The sequence below is a fragment of the Oryzias melastigma genome, linkage group LG6 (assembly GCF_002922805.2).
Source record: "Oryzias melastigma strain HK-1 linkage group LG6, ASM292280v2, whole genome shotgun sequence".
In the NCBI taxonomy this organism is placed as follows: domain Eukaryota; kingdom Metazoa; phylum Chordata; class Actinopteri; order Beloniformes; family Adrianichthyidae; genus Oryzias; species Oryzias melastigma.
Window position 1 is genome coordinate 8,027,236 of NC_050517.1, and position 20,667 is coordinate 8,047,902.

Sequence of the window (20,667 nt, forward strand, 5' to 3'; positions counted from 1 at the left end):
AGGTTGTATGTTTGAATGAGTTCTTGTTCTCTTGTTAAAGTTTGGACTACAATTTGAGGTCAAACTCTCCAAGCTGCATTCAGCTCCAATGACATTTTTTATGTTTCCTTCTTACCCACGCCACCCAGACTTTTTGTTCCCCGTCTGGAATGTCCTTAATAGATATATTCATGTATTTTTACCCACTGTAACATGCCTGGAGGGGCTGCTTTTCTCTAAGTTTGTGTCTGGCTTCGTCTCACCCGCTCCAGAGACTGCCTGCATCAGCTCGGAATACGGTCTAAACACGGACAACCTTCCAGGAAATCTGGCATCAAGACTCCTGAGTCAACATGATTTAACCCACAAGGAGGAAAAGTGACCAGGAGGGGAGAGAAGCCAGACTGAACTGGGCTCTAGTTCATCATTCTAACCAATGTGCGCTCTCTCCACAGCAGATGAGCTGTGAGGCCGAGTCGACTGCATACGTGATCACAGAACTGTATGCATTCTGTGATTTATAGAACACCAGTGGTATGCTGCAGATAGATGGTAGTGAGCGAACTAACAATCAGCATGGCGGGGGTGAATGTCTATGTAAATACGTGCTGGTGCTCTGCTGTAGCAGAAACTGCAGACAGACACAGAACTTCTAGTCATTCTTCCTCCCCTGGGAATTTTGGCATCTTTTTCTCATCCTGGAAACCAAAAGTTGCCAAAGCAACTGGACATCAACATGTCAGAAGAAACTAGAACTGTTAGCAATAGATTTCTCTAAACTCATCATGATCTCCTGATCGGTCCATGAGGGGTTATTATCAATACACCGTGCACCACCAGAATGAGAAAGATTCAGTCCCGAATGCACTCATGTGTGTTGGACCTCTTTGCTCTGCTGACCACAACACCATCCTACTGGGCCAAGCAAATCACCAGTAACATCCAACTGTAGACGACATCCAAACCCTACTGGGATGTTTTGGTGGATTGGTATCAAAGTCTTACTAGCTGTCACATAACTGGTGTTTAAATTTGTTCTGCGCATTTTACCCTTCCCCTGAGGGAAGCAGTGAGATTCCGTCTCTGAAACCATTTGGGGTTTAGACCCCAACTCCAGCTCTTTAAATGTTAACCAAACCCTAAATCAACTTTTTTGTCTGTTGATCTCTATAAATGGGGCTTTAAAAGTGATGTCTGTTTGTTTCTGCCAAATTTTGACAAATTAAAATAAACTTGTTGAATTCTTGAAAATATAGTCAGAAACCGTCTGTGTGCTGCCCCCTACAGATTGAATCGAGGTATTACAGTTGAATTTTATGATTGGTCAAACCATTTAAGTCCCATGTCATGATCTGCAGCTCCAGTAATGATAACAGTCCAGCCCCCCAGCCCCACCCCTCTGACTGGATTTTCACATGTTGGCTGTGGGTGAAGTCAGCCTCCAACTTCCCTGTTTGGTTACCCTTTAATTCAGAGCGTGAAGCAGGGTAAGTATTAGGTCCCATTTTTATTGTTTTTAGTATGGCTCGCTCATGGCTTTGAACTCACAACATCCCAGTCCCAGGATGGACAAACTTCTACTAAACAGTTCCATCATGCATCATCCCATCCAAAAAGGCAAATTGGGCCAAAAACTCTGCAATGCTGAGTTACAAGAACATAGTGGAGCAGAAGTTCACAGAGAGGAACCATCAGAGCCTGCCATGATCCCGCCTCCTGTCTCCACCTGTGAGAATCATCACTCTCACCTGTGTGATGCCTGTTTAAGAAGCCTGTCCCTAAGCTTTGCATTAGCTATTGTCGTTGGATCTGGTCATCAGAAAAGTCTTTAGCAACAGTTGCTAGGGTTGTTGGCTCCTGTCGTTTCACAGGACATATGCTTAGTAGTACATAGGCATAAACAAATGTTTAATGAACTTGTTCTGTAGACATAGACAATGGACCAAAGATACAGACAGTGGACACAAAAACATATTTTTGTCATAAATGGAGCCCCATACAGCCCAGCCTCAGCCATACTCTGCCTTCAGTGGCCTCAAGGTAAATTGAGTTTGAGAACCCTGGTTTACATGAACATCTGCATCCCTGTCTACACCGGGTCAAGGTGGAGCCACGATGAAGGAACCATGAAGACAAAACCCCACAGCAAAAATCCTGCAGGAGCGCCATGAAAGAGGAACCATGGTAGAGGGATGCTCCAGGAAACCATGGAGCTCAAGTATGCAGGAGAAACCATGACAAGAGGACTCGTATATGATGTACCAGACATGAAAATCATTCAGGAACAGCTTCAGCTGCTTCTCCTTTAGTATTAAAGCTGAACCCTGCTGGAAAATCCGTCTGAAATGAGATAATCCTTTTCCTTTATTCTTGTTCTCTCTCCTGTTGAACACTGGACACAGTCGACGCAGATTCGGTTGCGTAACCGCCTCCATCCAAATAAATAAACCTTCTGTGAAAAGCCCTAATGTCCTGCCCACGCCGTGCCCAAACACCGCTGGCCTAAATACAGCTTCATATCCAGACCAACAGCCTCCTGTCCTCGTGCCTGGTGCGCGTGCACGAGCCGCTGGCTGCTTCCATCCACGCAGGGAGAGCTTCCTGATTTATTCAGATTATAATCTGCTGTTTCTGCAGCAGCCATGCAGATGCGTGCATTCTCACCCAGAGCCCAGGGTTTGTCCTCTCCTGGCCCGAGGCGGCATGGGTCCTTGTACTGCGTGAAGAGAGCGTGCTGCTGCTCCAGCTTGTCCTCTGGAAAAACACAGAGATGCTGCATGTTACAGTCGCACTAAAACACCAGGACCATTTTTTAGCTGAAACCTAACCTTGTTTAAGACAAAAATGTCTATAACTAACCCTGCATCGTGCAGCTCTAAGGACTTAATTTATTATGTTGGTAAATCAGTGAGATAAGAAATGTAAAATTAATGAGAACACAGAAAAATATGATGGATATTTGCCTTAAAAATGCATATATTTTGGCAAAAAAGAAAGGTTATTAATGGGAAATAGACCCAAATCCACTATAAATGAATAAATAACTTTAGTAAAAAAGCAACTTGCTCAATTTTATTGAAGTTGCTAAGTGTAAATGTTGATTTTCTTTTATAATAGACCGGAATAAATCTTTATACGGTAGTTTACAAAATGATCAAATCCATTAAAATACTGCACATTTTCCCAGTATTTCAGAAAAATGTGAGCTTCCTGTTCACCTGCTCTTTAAACATGAACTCACTCTCCCAGTTCAGAGTGATTGCATAAAAACCCGACTGAAGGGAGCTGTTCCCCGTGTTCAGAACATCGTTTATCATCACACAGGAGAAAATGTTTTTTTGAAGAATTTTTTTTTTTTTACAACATCCATTATAACAAAGCACAGGATTGCGTATATAATTCTGTTTTAGTGCTTGGAAATGTTCATCTGAAAAGAACAGACAGCCTAAGCTGAAATTTGGCTTTATTGTCATGTGCAGCAGCAGGTGTACACAGACTGAGATTATGATTTAGTTTGCAGGAGTGCTGTAAATGATAAATAAACAACACCAATATAAACAACAAGTGGTTAAATTGGATGAGGAAAAATATAATAAAAAATTGACACAGAAGCAGCCTCAAGCTTCAGTCAGTGTTTTAGGTTCTGCCTGTAGAGGATATAGAGAGGAGGGGCTGCATCTTAACAGGAGCGCAGGTGAGTTTTACTGTTTTATTGAGGCTCATGCAGCTGCTGGCCCCCTTACGGAACATTCCATTGTTGTGCGTGTGGTGAGTGTATCCTGAAGTACGCTAAACAAAAAACCTAAAAATAAACTTTTTTTGTTTTTGCCCCCATTTGTCATGAGTTGAACTCAAATATCTGAAACAACTGTTTCCCTTCAACATTGTTTACAAATCCAGTTCTAGTAGTTCTTATTTAGCTATCTGTGCTTCTGTTTGGTGCAGTGCTATTCATGTGTTGTTCCACATTCCCAATCCTCTTCAGGGAGTGGGACAGATTTCAGATTCCAGGTAGATTGCCCATGCTCCTTTTCTTGGCCATGGACCACGCCTCTGGCTCGACATCTCGCATCTCTGAGTGGAAGAGATTTTTGGTTGATCGTCTATGCTCCTGTTCTTGGCCGTGAACCTCACCTCCAGCTCGTCGGGGCTGTGGACTTTGCCCCCACCTGTCCCCCAGTCCTGTCTGACTGAACTCTATTCAAATACGCAGTGTTAGAGTTAAGCTAATTCTTCTTTAACAGTCCTGGTAAATCATCTGTCTGTCCTGGGAGAGGGTTTCGCCTTCACGTGGACATCCCTGAGGTTTCCTCTCTTTTTCCTTGAATCAGGTCTCTTAGGAGTTTTTCCTTACGGAGAAGGAGGGTCTAAAACAGGGGTGTCAAACTCAATCGCACAGGGGCCAAAATCCAAAACACACCTTAGGTCGCGGGCTGAACAGGATAAACATTTATTGAACACTCTAAAACTGCATTTTTAAAACTTTAAAACTGTAAATTTATAAGGTAAATATGAACTAGATTTATAGCATAACCTGCGATAATGCTAGTGTACCTGCGATAAAGCTGAATTTGCCCGCTGAGGGTGCTGGTTCTGATAGCTAAAGATGCTGAAATTGATAGCAAAAAACGCTGAAGCTGATAGCTGAAAACGCTGAAGCTGATAGCCAGCTAAAAATATTAGCTATATGCCAAATTAGCTTAAAAAAAAAAAAACTTAGGTTGGCCAAAACAACTAGCATGTAAAAATAGCAACACTTCAAATTATCTTAAAAAAAAAAACTGAAAAAGCCTAAATTAGCCAAGACAGCTAGCATGTTGTGGAAATATGAGCTAAATTCCAAAACAGCCTAAAAAAGTAAATGCCAAATTAGTCCAAAAAGCTAGCAGAAAGCCAATTTTTAAAACCATAACTTTTTAACATAATTATGAATAATACAAACGCAGGAATATTACTCCAGAATAAATCAACTTAAACCTTAAATAACTTTCAATATTTTACTCTACATAAAAATATATTCTGTCAAAACTATAAAAGTTAGAAATGAGTGCAAGATAACATCGGACAATTAATAGCAATAAAATAAAATGATCTTGAAGACCGGATAGAATTACCCAGAGGGCCGGATCCGGCCCCCGGGCCTTGACTGTGACACGTGATCTAGTGAGTTAGTGAAGTTGGACTATAGCTCAAGCTGTCTCAGAATAACAGGGATTTCAGGAACTAATCTTCCTCGCTCATGCGCCGCTTCTCATTTATAAAACACCAAACATGTCATGTGACACACTTTACCTCTTTACTGTCTTTCTGTGATCAAACAAATCATTCATGACTGCAGCCTGGTGTCACACGATCCCGGCTTGCTGTGGCAGCAGCGTGCACATTTGGAGCAGACCTTTGCCAGACAATGCCATCCGATACACTTCTGCATTTTTCATTCCTTTGAGCAGATCATCCATTCGACTGTCTGAGCTGTGGGGAAGTTGGATCATTGCAATGGATGAAGGATGAACTCGCTGTAGGTAAACGTTCAGGAAGACACTTCAGAGGCAAACTGCACCAAAAACCACAGAGACAGACGTCTCCAAAGATATTCCCACTTTTAGCTGAGAAAATGTTTGAAATAAATAAAAACAATAAACCCAAAAAGTTTCACTTTAGCCACAATTATGACAGAATAACAGAAGATAGATGAATAAATCTATGAAAATAAAGTTTTGAAAAAATGAGAAAAGTCATAATTTTACAAGGAAAAAAAACATGCTTTTTGAAAATAAAGTTGGTGGTGTAAGTCTCCCTTTATGGTGATGTCATAAGGCTTTAGTTTATCATAGGAATCCATGAGTCATAACGCATTTGAACCTCCGCAGCTCTACTGCAGACCATCTAAATGGCTCTTTGCTGTAAATCCACTCCTTGTGGGTCAAGAATCTTTATCACCATTCTCAGTGTCTCTTGGGAAAACCACAAAACCTCTGAATTGCTGGTCGATGTAACCAGTGATATCCCTGCAGTCGGCCAACTCCAAACACTTCTTCCTCCATGAACGACTTGATTTCTCCCAAATCTGAGACATTTTCCTCAGCAGAGGCTCAGTTTCCTCTAAAAGTCTTCAAACTTCTTGACAGTCTTAGTTTTCAGGCTTTGTTTATTGGTTTTCTTTAGGTAGTTTTGGTTAGGAGGAGCTGCTGACTCAGACGGTCGACATGACTGGGTCAACAGTCTCCATGACTTATTTCATGTTTCTCCAAGGAGCCACCATGGAGAGATGAAAGAGCCACATGTGGATCTGGAGCCGCAGGTTACAGACTCCTGGTTCAGACTTTTAAGAGGACAGAGTCTGGGCTGGATCTTGTGTAAAACCAACAATGGAAAGGATTATTTAGCCGTGGACGAACAAAGAGATGATCCTTTGTCCGAATGAGGGCTCAGAAACCTGTCGCTTGTCCCGAAGTCGGATCCAGGTGAGGCGCTTTTAAATACGCTGAACTTTAAAGGCAATCCTGAAAACAATTGATTTATTCTTTCCCATAAAAAAAATTATTCAACATATTTTTGTGTTGTTAGGTCAACCTGTATCTGTTCTCACTGAAAAAGAATAAAAAACTAATTTTCAATTTCAGCAGACAGTGAGGATGAAAAAGCTGATACCTGTGCGACAGGTGAAATGAGAAGCTGAAACCGTTATAAGGTAACATGTCATTACTGAGAGTGAAGAGGAGCGGCACACACCTGAAGAGCAGTTGTCGAAGTTCAGGTCTCCTAAGATGACATCAAAGGCCACCAGGTCTTCCAGAACCTTCTCCCCCTCAGGTGACTGACAGGAGGACTGGCGAAACTCCGCCCCCCACTGGAGCAGGAGGTCTAGCTGCTCACAGCGGACTGCAGCATCGCCTGCAGGCAGAAACATGTGGAGGTGAGTGAACGCTCCAGGAGGGAGGAGCCAGAGGAGGCAGAGAAACAGGAAGAGAGGAGGTACTTTTGAGACTTCTGTCACTTCACATTTACACACTTTTATGCAACATCATTTGTGTTTTAGTGAAAAGTGAGAAGAAGTTTTTACACCAGCTGCTTGGCTTTGAGCAGATCTTGTGATTTGGATTCCTGAGAGTTTGCAGCTGAAGATGATTTCCTTTAGACTAGAGGAGCATCTACAGCAGCAACATCTCACTGAGCTGGAGAACAGGGGGACAAATCTGAACACTTTTAATATCCTTTTTAAATTTATTAAAGTATTTATCCTCTTTTGACACATTTTAAGCTAATCCTGATCATTAAACAATTTTAATCACTTTAAAAAGTTTTAATAAAAGTGGCTACAACTCTGAAATCCTGTGGAATTTCCGATTCCGGCTAATGATTTTCAGCCGCCATCTTGTCTGCCAGCAGGTCCTCTTGGAATAAAGGGAGAGAAGAGCCACAGGTTGCAGAGCCCTGCATGGTCTAAACTGTCACAAAAGCTTCAAAACAGCTCAAACTTTTCTTTGTTCGGTTTCCACAACTTCACAGAAATTTGAGACAGTTTTATGGAGACATGTCACCTACTAGAAAAACACGCTGAAAGAGTTTAGTGCTGCACATTTGCAGCGCTGGAGTTCCACACCCCAGCAGAAGAATATTGGAGTCTGTTTGCTTTGTATTACTGCTGCAGTCACTAAAGCTAAACTGAACTGACCGCTGGAGAGCAAACAGGAGAAGAGGAGGTGAAAATGAAACAGAAGAGGTGGAAAAACAAGGAGAAGTGGGTAAAAGAAGGCAGGCTTGGCTAAAGCAGGCCAGAAAAGGGGAATAGAAGGAGGTGAGTCTGAATCAGAATAACCTGGCAGTTTCTCCCGCTGGAGCGCAGAGAAATGACCCAGCTCTCAGCAGCGTCTCTGTCTGCAGGTTATTTTCAGCTTCACTCAGACAGGAAGACTTCTCGCTAACTAACTTTCTGCTCTTCAACCGTTTCTAAGCCCAGGATCCCTGACCCCCCCACACCCTTTCTATGTGGGTCCCCTCCCTTCTGAATCAGACTTCTGCTTGGAAATAGGCCTGCTGCTATATTTAGGGTCCGTGAGTTAAGGGGGGGGGGGCGTAGTCCAAAATAGCAGCAGAGGAGGAGGTGGGATAACTCAACCAAATAAAAAACGAGGGTGGCATCCAACAGAGCTTTAAATAGAGCCGTGACGCCTCCTGCAGCTTGAGTCGGTTGCCGTGGCAACAGCACGGCCTCTTCCTGAAGATCGAAGCGTAGGCGGCCCTACCTTCTATGGCGTGGAGGTGTGTGCACGTGATGTATCCCACAACCCTCTGCTCCTGATGAGAAGTGCCCACGTGGACCTGCAGAGGGCAGAGACGAGCATCACGTCACTCACTGCTCAAACCAGCCTGAAGGAAGTGAGTGAGCGCTAGAACGAAGGTGAAAAGCATCCGCTCCGCCCAGGTGAACGAGCTGGAAACTCGGTTCAAGAAAGTTGTGAAAACAGAGTTTCCTACAACCTGAAAAGTTTTGAAATCTGAGGAAGAAAATGTTGAAGATTTTCAAAATCACATCAAGAAAGTTAACAAAACACAGTCAGCATTTCAGCTGGAAGGCTTCAGCTGTTTACTGATCGCTTGTCTTTCACTGATGGTAGAGGCCCAAAAACAGAAGACTTAAACCTGTAGTTCTTTAGACTCACAGAGCAGAGAAGAACACCAACTTTGTCAGGAGAGATAAACCTAATGACACTTCGCACCATAGGATGGGATATTGTGATTTCCATGAGTGCTTTTTCTATTTGGTCGGAATTTTAATGACATTCATAAATGTTCCTTTTGATATTACTAACAATGAATGAGAAGAAACACTATTTTCATTAGTTTCATATTTATTACCCCCAAAATGAAGACGATAATAAAGGTAAACATAGAAAATGTCAATAGCTGGTATTTCCCCCATTTCCTGCAATGACAGTTTGACTGTGAAGTCTCATTTTCCTTCCTTAACTGGACTCAAGATGTGGTTCTGAAGCGTTCAACTCTCCCATTAGTGCTACGCGGAGTTCTTCCAGGTCACTAGGGGGTACGATCATACAGCCTCTGCTACTGGTCTCAGACGAGTTCTTTAGGGTTCAGGTCAGAGGTCATTGCTGAGCATACCATGTGAGACACTAACACTTCCTGAAGACCATTATGTAGAAAACACTAATTGATTTGTTTCTATCACCTCAGTACAATTATCTCCCAATCCTGCAAAACTGTGAAGTGAAATAAACACTGTAAACGACTCACAATGTCCCTAACTTACAGTGAGTAATGTGTGTTAAAAAAAATGCTGCTACATTTCAGAGATATTTTCCTAAAACCTCTCAGTGAACAGCCGCATATTTATCTATCATAAAATGTCAACAGCTTTCAACAAGCGTCTTTCGATCTCCATGAGAATGTCATCAAATCAGCTCTGAGAGGGGAGGAGCTTCATGACGGCGATCATGCGAGTAAATCTATGAAAGGGCTGAATGGTCTGGAAAGGCTCTGAATCTGGCTTCTGGATGGGGGGTAGGGGGGGGGGGTCTAATGCTGCAGATCACCTCTGCTACTCTGTTCTGAGTGTTGGACATGAAGATGCTGAATCAGACACAGAGCAGACCACACTCCACTTTGATTCAGTTTCCTCCTTCACATCTTCCTCACGCTGCTTCCAAGTCTCTCTACTAATATCACCAGAGCATAAAGTTTGTAGGTGTTTTCTGTGGACATGCATGAACATGTTAGTGACTTGACCGGAACACAGGTTTCAGGTAAACTCATATTGTACGTCACAGTCCCTCTCACACATTCATGTTCACAATCATTCACAAATCTGGCGTTTCACGTCTCGCTCAAGTCAACACATTCTCATCCCCAAGTCGTCACATACTGACGTTGGCTAAGGACCCCTCCACATAACTTTTGACGTTTTGGGTGTTCCAAACTTGTCGTTTTTTGGCGTGTTGGCTGTTTGTAAAATCAAGAGTCCTCAACCCTCGGGACACGGTACCGGATGTGGTACTGGACACAGACTGGTCCTCGGGACAGCGCATCTGGTACTGCATCTGGTGCCAGGTTAGGGTTATGGTACCAGTACTGGGCTCGGGTACCGGTGCGCTACTGTTCGTGACCCAGTGGTTGGGGACCAATGATCTAATTGGAATAGCCAGCACGTCAAAAAACGATGAGTTGCAGACACCAGAACATCAAAAAGTGACGCAGAGCGGTCCTGAACCAAACGTCAAGATGTGATGACTTAAGAGTGAGAATGTGTTGCTCCAGGACACTTTGACACACAGTGGGATCTGTGATCACATGACCTGAGGTTGAACGCCCCTCCACAGTACCATGACTACACACAGGTACCGCTCCGTTTACGATAATCTTACGTCCACATTCAGTAAGAGTTCTTTTTTTTCTTGTATCAGTAAACAAAGCACCTTTTATGTAAAATAAACAGGAAATTGAAGACTATAGGAGCTTCAATGATCTGAAACTTGACATAGGGAACTGAGAAAGGAGCGTGCCAGAACCATCTACTATAACGTGTGTATATGGCTGAGATGATCTCCACTCTGAGGCTGCAGGTAGAGAAGCTGAACCACCAAAAATGACCAAAAATGACCTCAAATTATGAGTGAAACAATCTGAATGGAGAGCCATAAAACATGAACCAGAGATGCAGAGGAAGCAGCACCAGCAGATTTTTTGCACTTACTATTTGGGTTTCTATCAAAGATTAAAGACATTAATGTTATTGCACTTCCAGGTCACAGTTTGAGCGGCCTGATCCAGACCTTTCCTGCTGAACAGAACCTGAAGAAAAAGCTTCAGGAAAGAGTTTTTTCTCTACACAGTACTTTTATACTCAATGTTTGGTCTTTCTGACTATTCATGATGGATAACTGTGTTTTGGTGGAGGTCTTCAGGACAGTATTGTTATGTATAAGATCTATTCCTACATGTTAAGTTGCTGTTGGTTGTTGGAGTCTTGACATGTTGGTTTATATTACTGTGGCTGATATGAACACTGAAATAACATAAGCTATGCTCACCTGATGAGCCACAGACAAACATTTTAAACTAATGAAACCACAACAACATAAAGATAAAAAACAGACGCAATAAGACCTAATCAAGTAAAAATCAAAGTGACTTCAGCTGCTTTTAAAACAGAACAGTGAGGAAGAATTATGTGGGGGTGGGGGTGAGAGGTGTCCACAACTTACAGATACATCCTACAGTTTCTTAAGGGTTAAGGTCCAATGATTTATTTTTAGAGGACAAATTAAAATTCAGTTGTAAGGCGGTTCTGTATCTTGAACTCAGACACTTTAATAGTTCCTTCTAAAATCTTGGAGAGCAGTCCAGTGTAAAGGAGATCAATCATGAGTCCTTTGAAAAGCCTCGCTACAGTGTCATGCACTGTTAGAAGATTGTTAAAACAAGTAAAAAGACTAACGATTATCCAAACAAGATGATGTGGATGACTTCTTCAGGTCATCATCTGATCAGTATGCCCAAATGCATACATTTTTACTTTTTTTTTTTAAATATGACGTTTTCACCCTAACAGGCTTGTGAAAACAGTTTGTATTTTAAGCTCTTTTGCCAGCTGTTATAGATGGCATGCTCAGGCTCTGTGGGGAAGGAGAAGACGGTTAGAGAGTAGAAGCTCTCAGAGAAGTGGTAGATTATAGTATGAGGTGCCAAGCCGTCTGGGTGGAGTAGCTCTGTCACATGACTGAAGTGGGGAAACAAAAAAACAGGAATGACCAGGAAATGAATGACAGGAAAGCAGGAACTGATCCCAGACATCCATTTTCTGAACCCGCTGAATCCCTCTCGGGGATATAGGGGTGCTGGAGCCTATCCAGCTTCTGTTAGGAGAAGGTGGGGTTCATCCTGAACAGGTTGCCACACAGGAAGGACTCTGTCAGGATTTGAACCACAGCCTTCTCACTGTGGTGCTGCGCTGCATCTGACCCAAGAACAAGAACGCGCTAAAAGGGAAGATATAAATGTAGTTTACCAAAATGAAATTAAGAGTGGCATCACTGCAAGAAAAAAAAAAAAAGGTGGTGGACTTGTCACACTGGACAAGTCCACCACCTGCAGTTAGAAGAGGCTTGGTGCAAAATGTCTTAACCATGCAAATCTGGCGAAACTTCCTCAAGGTTTTAGTCTTTCACATCTCTATTCCGATATATCAAGGTTCAAGGTTTTTTATTTGCCATATACAACAACGTACATTGAAACATATTGGAATTCAGGTGCAAAACTCTCTGTCACTGTTTGGGTTAAAAAGTAGGATTTCTGTACAAGTTTAAATAGTATAGAGATTACAAAATACATGAAATACACAAATATATGAAAGACTTGGTATCATGTAATGCACGCCATCAAAATGTCAATACCAAATGTCCCTGATTGGTCAAAGTTTATATGGTTTAACTTTCAACTTGCGTTCAATGGCTGTGTGTTTTGAAAAAGAGAACAATCGTGATGCGTGAACGTGGGAGTTTTGAAGGTGGAAACCCGAAATCCACATTTTTTATTGGAAGTGGCCACTTAAATGTTTGGCGCCAAAGGCGGTGTGAACGTAACTTGAGGCGAGAACACCAACCAGCAGTGGTGGCGCTGTGGTTCCAGACATTTCTTCAGGGAGTCAAAGCTTTCCTAAATGTTCTGGAGATCAAAAATCCATCCCAAAGTTTGGAGAAAGTTTAGCTCGTCCACTGAGCGGCCCAGAACAGACTGAACTGGACCGGTACGGTATTTTGAGCATTTCCATTGTAAAGGAGACCCATTAGGTTGGACCGATTTGGACCCGATTTGGACCCACGTTGGTTTTAGGTCCAGAGAAAAATGGAATGGACCCGTTAGGGTGGAGCCTCTGTCGTCACACGAGGAAATCCATTGATTAGTGGAAAAGTTTTATGAGAACAGCAAGCGCCTGACCAGCGCTTTTTTGACTCAACATTCAAACCGAAAATGTGGTCCTCTTTTCGTCTGTATTCTTTTTCATCTGCAAAGAATATTAAATTCTTTGCATTCAGTATCCCCCCCTTATTTGTGGGGGTTAGGGACCGCAAATACAGACACCAACCCCTCCCCCACCCCCTGCGACCAAAGAATGTGTGTTACCGATCCATACTTTCTAATATCTGTAAACATTTATTAAGAGGGGTATTAATTGGGGGAAAACAAAACATCATAACCCGAATATGAAAAAAGGAGCTGATAAAAGACCTCCATTGTTGCCATTTTGCTGTGGTCACATTGTTTTGCCGCACAGCTATATCATTGGTCTACACCCCCAAGCACCTTAATGGTCCAACGCTCAATGGAAACACTCACTTGAATTGCCCTCTAAACCAGCCAGGAGCGGACCGGTCCGGTCTAGACCGCTCAGTGGAAATGAGGTATTAATGTGTGTGTGGAGGTTAGTGTGTTCCTGTGTTTGCATACCCATGTGAGTGTTCATGTTTAAGGCCCAATCTGAGTTCTCCCCTTTATTTAGCCCTCCAAACGGAGAGTTATGAAAAAAATCGGGTCTCATATTTCGGACGTCACTTTTGTTCAATGACGTCAACAATAATCGCTGGTCTTTAGCGCGTTAGCACATTAGCATTAGCGCGGAGCTCCCAGCGCCTGAATATACATAAAAAGAGCGATTTTATAACTTTGATTTTCTTCAGCCTTTCAGAGTAAACTATATCCATCTATATGATCATATACTACCTTCGAAACACTAAAAAACAAATTATTTATGAAATATTAGTCATTTTTGTGGACCGATTTAATAAACGGAAGTAAAACAACTCGATCTCTGAGGCACTACCTTTCACTTCTTGTAGGTCCCGCCTATTTCACAACATCATCCTTGAGCCTGTCCATAGACCGTCAATGAGCCTCCCTGAGGATCTTATTCACTAATTCAAAATTTTTATTTTGCTGATTGATTTTACTCATCCGTATGAAGGCCAGGTTCAACACTTTTTACTGCAGCTTTGGTACCACGGATGAATCCAGCATGATGGGTACTGGGGATGTTACAGCTACAGCTATACACGCTATTATTTAAGTGATTGTGACAAGGTTGTTGGTAGAATCAATGTGGATCACGCTAAAAGTTGTTTCATTGAGCCCGAATTAATCCGACCAGATTTTAACGAGTTTCCATGTCTTATCGTTGTGGTTTTATGACATTGTTTTTAAGAGAATTCTGTTGGAACTACAATAGAGCTTTTAAGACGACGTCTTGGCAGCAGCCCATAACACATAACGAGACACAGAAAAGCGAGTTATACGTTTTTCAGTGGTGTCAAAATAAACGCTCTAACAAGTAAACGGTTGGACTATTTATTTCCTTTTGGCTAACATGACAATCAATGCTCTACGTTTGTCTGCGGCTCACCGATCTCCTCATTTTTACATCACGTGACTGTCGGGTCCGGTGGCCGTTTTGGTTCAGTTGTTCCGCTCTCGGTTCGTTTCACATTCAGACTTAGGAATCTCAGAGAGAACAGAAGTTCAGTCCGATTGAAAACAAACCAAGAAAACCTTGAAAGATGGGTGAGAGCGGTTCCTGGTACAGCCGTGGTGCCAAGGCAGTTATCCCTTGCCAGGATACACATTCTGGCAGGGGAACCACAGCTCCGTGGAGAAAGTGAGTGTGTGTTTGTTGTAGTCTGGGGGTGGAGCTTGCAGCAAAGATTTTTCCTGGAGGGAGCGGTTGGCATGGATCTTACATCAGCACGTTTCTATCCGCTCGTTTTCATGGGTATGGGAGGGGCTGCTGCAGACGGTGCAGGTTTTTAGAGGATTACTCTAAAATGCATGAACGGATCAAAATACCGCTTTGAGGTTCTTTAAAGTGAGGAATGAAAAGTAACATGCATTTAAAACCTCAAAAAGTAGAATTTTCATGGCAGGGCCCCTTTAAAAATGTCATGTTACAACAAAAAGTAATTACATACATTTAAATGTAAACTTCTAGGGCTAAGAGCGCACCCACATGAAGAAAAAAGCCACTCAGCGCAACACGGTTTAGCCTGTATTCCTCCGCTTGGAGGGTCAAATTAAAAAAAAATTCCGGACACCACTTAAAATGGAGGGTAATGCATTTTTGTATGGGTGTGCATGTGTGTTCAAGCTAGGCCATGTATCTGGTGGGTTGACTGTGTCAGAAGATGAGGCTCTTTGTAGGACAAAAGAGGCAGATCACTCTGAAGTATCTGCTTGTGTTCCGGTCCAAACAGCGTAAACATCCTTCTTGATGAAAATCACATCAAATGAGTGAACTTCCTGTCATTATGGAGCTACGGCACAGCAGAGACAAAAACTTCTGGGGCGTTAGCTTCCCTGTCTTGGTTGCTGTGATTTTGACAGTGTCAAATTAACTGAGAGGGACCAAGAACAAGGCTGCAATAAAGTCCTGACAGGAAGCCTCTTCAAAGAGAATAGAGAGAGCAGATCGGGAGCGGTGTTCCGGCTGCGGGGGCGCAGGAACCTCCGCCATAAACGGGAGCTTCTGCTGGTTGGAGGTCATGAGTAGATTTGGGGAGTTCTCCCATTGATTTCCATTATCCTGTGAGGATTTGAGCACATCTCCGCTTGCTGCCTAATCTGTAGTAATGCATTCAAACTGGGCATTCACACACGTGCCTTCTCAGCCGTGCACTAAGCAGTTTGAAATCATTGTGGGAGGGGTGACAGTGGGGCAGAAAAGCTTTAATTACAGAAGCGCAGCGGCTCTCTTCAGGGAGGAATTTTTAATTATTATTGCGCCTCTGGTCCTTATGCGTCACTCCTCTGCAGATCACACTCATGTTGGTGACCTGCTGTTGTCTCAGGGACCCCAAAAATGTGTGGAGTTTCCTGTTCCTCTAAAAGTGTTGTCAGTCTGGTGAATCTCGCTCCAGGCTTTTTCTGTCACAGCTCTATTCCGATATACGAGAGACTTGGTGTCATAGAGTTCCAGCACAAACTGCAAATATTAATTTATCCTCCACGATCAATTTTCAAATGGTTGGTGTTTTAGTGAATTAAAAAGGATGCATCCACAGTCCCTGATTGGTCAAAGTTCCACCTGGTTTAGCTGCCAACACGCTTTTAATGGTCACACAATTTGGACATATACTAGAGGGCTGCACTCCTGCATGTTTTCCAACATTCTAATTGGCTGGACACGCCTGAACCAGGTAACCAGTGAGTTGGGCTTGGATATCTGGATATCATGCAGAGAGAGCGGCCCTCGAGGGCTGGAGTTGCCTATCCCTCCAGTAGAGCCTGAAAACACTCGTAGAAAGTTGCATAGCCACACTTAAACACAAGAACATGGAATCCCAAAGTGTGCATTCATGCATGTTTACATAGACGTTTCATTGGAAGTGGCTCCTTAAACGCGTTAGTGGTGTGAATGTTCTTTTTAGGTCATGTAAACCAGGGGTCCCCAATACATCAATCATGACCGAAGGAAGTGCGGGTAGATCGCAGGTCATCAAAAGGATATATATGTTGGGGTTAAGTGTCTTGTTCAAGAACACTTTGACACATGGGAAGGCAAGGTGGGTATTGAACCTACAATCTTCTGATCAGGAGTCGTGCCGCTGTTCCACAGCTGAAAGGTGTAAACTTTCAGCGTCAGACTCCTAACCGTGGATGTAGATGCTAATGTGGCTTCGTTTTTCACAACTGCCCCGAGGTCAGTCACTTAAAAAGAACCTTGAACAGAAACATTGACTGTATATGAGAACTGGACTGAATGACTCCTCCGTGATGACGTTACAAACAGGAATTACCCGCTGGTTCCAGGAAACAAAATCCCATAGACATATATACAGAAAAATAAACAGCTATTATACAGTCATTCTATTTAACAATTCTTAAACTGATACATTTTTAACATTTTATTGATAATCCTCATTTTTAAACGATATCTTTTCTGTAAATGGTTACTGAATTTACAAAATTTGGTTGGAGCTGGAGTGGACTATTTTATACTGGTGACCTCACACTCACTCATTCCAGTTCTCATATACAGTCAATGTAAACTAAAGCTATGTCCAAATTCCCTCCTTACTCCCCAACTACAAAACAACTGCACACACGCCAACTGCCTTTTGTTTGTACTGCTAAAATGACATCAACGATTTCCCCAAAAAAATGTTAATATGAATTAAGGTTTTTATGAAAAAATGCGGTATTTAGAATCAACAGTTTTTAATATTTTACTTTTTAAATTCCCATATTAAATTGTGATTTTTAATATTGATTTGTTAATTTCAAAACAGATTTTCATCTGAATTATTATATCAAAAGCCCATAACAATTTACAATGCAATTGATTTTGTTTTTATTTAACATTTTATTTTTAAATTACCAAATTGAATTTTGAATTAAATTTTAATATTAAAAGCCTAAATTGCAAAATCTATTTTCATATTAAAAGCCTGAATTACATATTGAATTGTAAATTAAAAAACGCATTTTCAAATTAAATTATGAATTTGCTAATTGAATTGACAATTGAAACATGCATAATACTTTGAATCATGGCTCAAAAAACGTTTTTGGATTTTGTTCCAATGCAATGCATTGTGGTCTATATATGTCAATCTAGTGAGCATCGATGCACACTACTTTTTGCAGAATCTTCTGGGACATTTTTGGAGGAGTAGATTTGGAGAGCACAACAAAATGTCAGACACACTATACGGTGCACTAAGTAGTGCACTTATTTAAGTTTTTCACTCAATAAAAACAGATGGGCATTCATTTGGAAATCAGTTAGTAAAATGTGCACAGACATGTGCACACTCACTCAAACATCTCCTAAACACCAACCTGTGGTCAGATGTCATGTTAATGCATGAACACTCAGTTTTCATTATTGAAGGTTTTAGTTTAGACAATGTATCTGGAGATAGAATGAAAAGGGAAAGTGTGAGCTCTGACCTTAGCAAACAGCGCTCCTTTGGCGGCCAGAGCATCTTCACCCCTCCCATTGGGGTAGCACTCAAACCGGGCGTCCAGGATGGGGTAGCGACTGGCCAGCAAAAGTCCACTGTTCAAGAACTTGAACCTGGAGCAACAGCCCCTCCAGCCGTACCTCCCCACGTCGCTCAGCACGTACGGGAAGTATCTGTGCAACTGCCGACGCAACCTGGACGTTGCTCCGTGATCAAAGACTTCCTGGAGCGCCATGAAATCCAGGTTGGCGGGAAAGAAGGCAGAGACCTCATGGTCGAATGTCTCATCTCCGTGGCGGCGTTTCCGTCCTGGACGCTTGAAGATTGACGTGCGCGGGACATGAGAGAGCGTGTTATTGGAGGATATCCCGATGCCCCCGTCACAAGCGTGGTATCGAGCCAGGGACTCCCGAGAGGCAGTCATGCTGCCCGTGTCCCCCCCTGCCTCCCGGTGATTCCCGGTCTCCGCTGTGTCCTCCTCCTGGGGGTCTGGCTCTGGAGCGCTGATGCTGATCTGAACCCCTGAAGTGTGAAGAGGGCAGTCTACGGAGGCTCTGTGCTGCTTCTCTTCCTCACGCATGTGGCAGTCGTGTTGAGCCCCGGAGGAGTGCATGGGGCAGTCTGCAGCCTCACCTGAGGTGTGAACGGGACAGTCTGAGCTGTTGTTGGTTGAGTGGAGGGGGCAGTCCGCTGGGGCGTCATCGTGGTGAACGGGGCATTCACCAGAGCCCTGGACTCCTGAGGACGGGTGTGCGGGACAGTCTGTGACTCCTGGGGGGTGGACCGGACACTCTGTCATGGGTTCCACTTCCGTTTCAGCTGGGCCGTTGGTGGTGTGTGTTTGGTCTGGACGCTGGTCCAGTGACGAGGTGCGCCGAAAACCTGTGGCAAGACTGCTGAAGGATGCAGCACTGAGGAAGGAGAAAACAGGAGAGTTTAATGTCTATTGTAAAAGCGTTCTCAGTGGTAATTTGTTTATGATTATGCTGTTTTTTGCAAAAAGTCTGTGTCGTTTTTTAGACATTTTTTCTGCAGAGCAGCAGGAGTTTATTTAAAATTTGTTTTTGGGTTGTGGGTGGGTCTGTTGGCGCAGAAGTTAGCCTAGCAAATATCCCTGCATGCCTCTCAAGCCCAAGCTAATGCAAATAGCAACATTGGAGGTATCAAGCTGGATAAATTAGAGCAGGGGTGTCAACTCATTTTGGTTCGGGGGCCACATGAAAGCAAAATAATCTATGGTCAACTTTTTATCTGTGGCTTTGTTTTTGTTTTTTTGTTTTTTTCTCAGTTGGAAAAAATTTCAATTTTTTGTATTTTTTGTTTTTTTAGACTATTTTGGAGTTCAGTTAATATTTCAGCTGTATGCTAGCTGTTTTGGCTAATTTGGGCTTTTTTGGTTTTTAAGCTAATTTGGAGTTTAGCTAATATTTCAGCTCTACACTAGCTGTTAACCAACTAATATTTTAGCAGGCTATCAGTTTCAGCATTTTCAGCTATCAACTTCAGTGTTTTTACCTATCAATTTCAGCATTTTCAGCACTAGCATCTTCAGCGACCAAACTCAGCTTACAGCATTCATACTAGCATTATCACAGGTAATGCTATATATCTAGTTTTTAGTTAGTTTAAAGCTAATGATGGTCAAGATGTGTGCGTTACTTCCACTTCATGTATGACCCGATTAGTAGACTAATCAAAAAAGTAATTAGTGATAAGTTGAATATTAATATAATCGTTTGTGGCAGCACTAGTTGACACCCCTGATTTAGATGCAGATGGAAGCTCAGTTGAGGAAAAAAAAAACTTACATGAAACTCTTCATCTGCAAGTGGTTGGTTTTAAAATTTGAGTTGAGAAAATTACATTTTGGCCCGCCTACAGCAGCTGCTGCATTATAAGTCTGAGCTTTTTCAAACATCAGGTTTTTATCTGCTCCTGATCCAACAAGAAACACAGTTTTAATCTTAATATCTTTTATCTATGTTCTCCATTATGAGAAAAACAGCAAAAACCAGATTTTTCCAAGAGTGGGTCTTTAAAACCTCGCCCCTGAAACCAGCCAGTGGCGCTGAGCTGTGCTGACCTGATGGAAGTGTTGGTTGGTGAATCGATGTAGATTTTGATCTGGGGTCGACTGGCACCGTTACGGATCCTCTTCCCCACCTCCAGGGCTCTCCTGTGGGTGTTCGACAGGTTGTTGAATCGGGCCAGGGAGTCGGGTAGGAGGCACACGTTGGCACTGCAGAAGCAGAAGCTTCGGCCCTGGGGTCTCCATTCTCCAGTCCCTGCCCCCCCTGGTCCAGCCTGGCATTGCTCAGACTTGTCTGGTCTGGAAAAGAGGAGTTGCAGCATTAAGTTATTTTCGAGATAAGCCGTTACATCACTTCTCATGATCGTGCAGTTGGAAGCACACACATCTTTTACAGAAGAGCTGGCTTGCAGCTGAATTTGGAAGATATTTCTCAGTGAAAATGAACTTTTTGCAGCTCTGTAATCTGTGAGGTTCTGTTTCTGTTTCCGATAGACAATAGTTAGCAGCCAAGCCGGACTGAACTGTGGATAGAGTGCATCAGTGGCTCCCAACCTCGACTTTCACAGCTGCTGTTAGCAAGTTTCAGCTGAACAGATGAGCAGGTTAGGACAGTGACAGACATGAACTAACAGTTCTTGTATTGAAAAACTTGACATATCTGGCAGGAACAGAGACACCCCCCCCCCC

At 42.8% G+C, this 20,667-nt stretch overlaps 1 protein-coding gene across 1 annotated transcript in view; it reads right to left on the reverse strand.

Annotated features, from left to right (window-relative positions):
• The window catches only part of smpd3 (sphingomyelin phosphodiesterase 3), a gene marked incomplete at its 5' end in the record, with an annotated part of 34,227 nt that overhangs the window by 11,492 nt on the left and 2,068 nt on the right, over positions 1-20,667 (reverse strand). The window contains 5 exon segments of the mRNA XM_024264224.1: positions 2,644-2,733; positions 6,712-6,873; positions 8,226-8,301; positions 17,935-18,859; positions 20,032-20,277. Of these exon segments, the coding sequence (XP_024119992.1) occupies positions 2,644-2,733; positions 6,712-6,873; positions 8,226-8,301; positions 17,935-18,859; positions 20,032-20,277 (1,499 nt within the window).